This window comes from Odontomachus brunneus, unplaced genomic scaffold (genome assembly GCF_010583005.1).
Source record: "Odontomachus brunneus isolate Ranch 3 - 2012 unplaced genomic scaffold, Obru_v1 Obru_scaffold_226, whole genome shotgun sequence".
NCBI classification, from domain to species: Eukaryota; Metazoa; Arthropoda; class Insecta; order Hymenoptera; family Formicidae; genus Odontomachus; species Odontomachus brunneus.
Window position 1 is genome coordinate 106,322 of NW_022639676.1, and position 3,510 is coordinate 109,831.

At 41.0% G+C, this 3,510-nt stretch overlaps 1 protein-coding gene across 1 annotated transcript; it reads right to left on the bottom strand.

Annotated features, from left to right (window-relative positions):
- Positions 1 to 1,938: 1,938 nt before the first annotated feature.
- On the bottom strand, positions 1,939 to 2,613 carry LOC116852458. Its single transcript, XM_032832875.1, has 3 exons — positions 2,583 to 2,613; positions 2,324 to 2,498; positions 1,939 to 2,140 (listed from the first exon to the last, which is right to left on the bottom strand). Exons 1-3 carry the CDS (start codon positions 2,611 to 2,613, stop codon positions 1,939 to 1,941), a joined length of 408 nt encoding a protein of 135 aa, XP_032688766.1.
- Between the last annotated feature and the right edge of the window lie 897 nt (positions 2,614 to 3,510).

A 3,510-nucleotide genomic window follows, 5' to 3' on the forward strand; every position in this document is an offset into this window, starting at 1 on the left:
CTGAAACATTTTTTTCTAAAATGTCGCGTTTACGAAAAAATTAGATAACTTGGGTGGTCTGAAACACCCTGTATATACAAGGTCTCTGACTTATACCGTACTAAAGCTAATATATAATTAATATATAACTAATATATAACTAATATATAACTAAAATAGGTCGGGGTACGTAATGGAATCAGTATTTTTTCAAACAATTACATGAAATTTTGAGTTATTATATAAAATAGATGGGCTAATCAGAGCACGACGACACGACAGGCGGGACATACGATTCACCGCGGTCGGCGAAGCAAATAGACGATTACTCGATTGACCTATCTCATAGGCCAGAGAGGTGGACCGCTTTGGTAGCTACCAAATGAGATAGGCCCGTGAGCAATCGCCCATTTTCTTCGCCGGCCACGGCGAGCCGTATGTCCTGCCTGCCGCGTCGCACACTCTGATTAGTTCATCTACTTTATTTAACAACTCGAAGTTTTACGTGTTGTTTTAAAAAAAGACATCGATTCCATTATTCACCCCGACCTAGTCTAGCTCTATATTAGTTCTGGTACGGTATGAGTCAAATACCAATGTGTGTGTGTGTGTGTGTGTGTGTGTGTGTGTGTGTGTGTGTGTGTGTGTGTGTATATATAAGGTGTAGTAAAAAGAAATCCATTATTTTTCCAATAGATGGCTTTAGTAATGTGTATTTCGCGTTGTATAAGTGCAATCGGTTTACGCTAGATGGCGTTAGAAAGATAAGATTTTGTACTAAAAATACTTCTGAGACTAATCTTTTGCTAAGGCGAAGCGAGATCCGGTAAGCGGTGTAAAGGTTGCGTTTAAGCGACCTTCTGGTAGATTGATTCCAGGCCCTCGATGGCGGTGGAATCTTGCGGATAGCGGTAGTTTCAGTGCCGGTGTCACGAATCCGTGAGCCGACGGCGGAGTGACTTTTGTCGCTTATTCGCGAACGGAGGTCTGCCAGATGCGGATTGGTTCAAATAGTGTCAGTGGCACGTATTCGTGCACCGGCGGCGGAGTGATTCTTGTCGCGTATCCGCGAGCAACAATTTGCCGGGAACGGTGTTGGAACAATGTCGATGTCATGAATCCGTGACTCGACGGCGGAGTGATTTCGGTCGCGTATCCGCGAACGGAAATCTGCCAGGAGCGGTATGGAGTTGGTGCTCTCGAAAGAACGGATCTCGATTACGAATTCGCGGCGCTTTATATTTGCGAATCACGCTTGCTTCGCTATGTGTTGCAGATGTTCGGCAGTCTCGCTGTTTATTTTTCTCGAGGACGCGTTGTCCTTTAACACTCCGTTTCGCGGTCCTATGCATTTCTTTTTTTTTTCGTAACGATCTCTTTTTCGATCGTTACAAGAATATAAAATGTATCTTTCCCAAAGATATATTATATTTTGACCGAGCGTTTGCCTTTATTTGAAGAGTGGGGGTAAGATACACGTAGAAAAGGAGAAAAGGATGCATTGTGTTTTGTGGACGTGCGTTCCCTTTCATTCGCGCATGTATGAGTGTATATGTGAAAGAAGTTATGTGTAAAAGAGATGTGATTAAACTTTACGTGCACAATAATGAACTGCTACGTATGTTAGAAAGAACATTTAGTCAATTATTCGATTAATTCGATGCAGAAGGCATGTAGTTTTCAGTCCCAGGTTCTCGTTTATTTCTCTTTACTAACCTTTCTCACATATACAGTCTCATACACATGTACGAATGAAAAAGAACGCCACAAAACACAGTGCATCCTTTTTTACGTAAACCTCTACCTCCACTCCTCAATGCTCGGCTAGATATACAGAGTCCGCCACTTAAATCCGGACATGAAAATTTTTTTCTCGAAAAAGTCGTTTATTACTGAAAATATGTAAAAGTATAAAGAGATTATTTTATAGTTAAGTTAAGGAATTTTTTCTGAGTTTTTTCACTCAATGTAGCCGCTTTGCGCCTCGATCACCGCCTCGATCCTGTTCCGAAAGCACGAACACGCCGTCTGCAATTGCGCCCGGTCCATTTTTGTAAATGCTTTAGTGGCTTGAAGATTGACCACGTTGGGGTGTCTGGTTTTGTTAGTAACCCTCTCGAATACGCCCCACACGTAGTAGTCGAAAGGGTTCAGGTCGGGACTATTCGGAAGCCAGAAATTTTTCGACCAAAATATCTCGACATTGTCCAAGAGCCAATTCTGTACTAAGTGACTCGTATGAGGAGGTGCGCCGTCTTGTTGGAAGATTTACGGCCTTTCTGCAGCCACGTCCTCCATCCAAGGCTTCACTGTAGTCCTCAGAATCTCCACATAAACCTCTTACATGACCATTTCCCCCTTCTTGAAGAAATGCGGTGGCATGACGTTGCCCTCACTCAAGACGGCGATTAGGGTGGCCACCTCCGAGGCTGCGTACCTCTGGACAATATCATCCACTGTCGACTTGGGATATTCGAAGAACTTGATTATTTTGCATGGCGTCTTTCCGGCGCGGACACCTTTAATAACCGTCGCTTTTCGGTTATATTCCGAAGTCGACTTGAACGATTCGGCTATTTTGAGGTTATTAACGTCTTACTCACGTCTCTGGCCTACCTTTACGCCATCTGGCATCTACTGCTGCATTCTAATATAGTGGGAATGTCAAAATCAAATTTGTCTGGATTTAAGTGGCGAACCCTGTATTATGTCTATGATCATTCCCGCAAATGCGTAAATGATCGACCAATTAACAATTGCCCCCAAATTCCTACAAATTAGGTATCATAACTTTATGTTAGCCTGTCAGTGGTAATTTAAGGAATAGTGTTAGTTGCTATATCGGAAAAAGTATTTGACTTATAAGGAAATAAAGAGGTAAGTTTATAATATAAATTTATTTAATAAAATATTACTTATAGTTTACAAAGTATGCGTAAGAAGGTATAGTAAGGAGATTCTAACCCAAGTCCTCTGAGGGGGATGCGGGGGAGGGGGTACGGGGGAGGCGATACCACGGGCGCGGGAGTATGACGTCACTAAAGGTATGACGTCACAGGGCAGAGGGTATGACGTCTCAGGAGGAGTATTTACCGGGGGCGCACTGATATTACCAATGGTCGATAATTTATTACCGGTATTATATACCGACATTTAATTACATAAAAATACCGATATTACTAACGGTCGGTAATTTATTACTGATATTATATACCAAGATTTAATTATATTATTGTTGCCAACATATAATTATATATTTACATAATTTTTACATTTATTACCGATATTATACACCAACATTTAATTACATTATTTTTACCAACATATAATTACATATTTACATAATTTTTACCGGCATATTTACATAATACCGAAATTATCAACTGTCGGTAATTTATTACCGACATTATATACCAATATATTTACATAATTTTTACAATCTTCTTTCAATTAATTATTATGTCGATCCGCGGTTCACGGCATACTTTGCGCCGTATTTCGCGATGGATTCTGCGGCAGCTCGCGGATTTT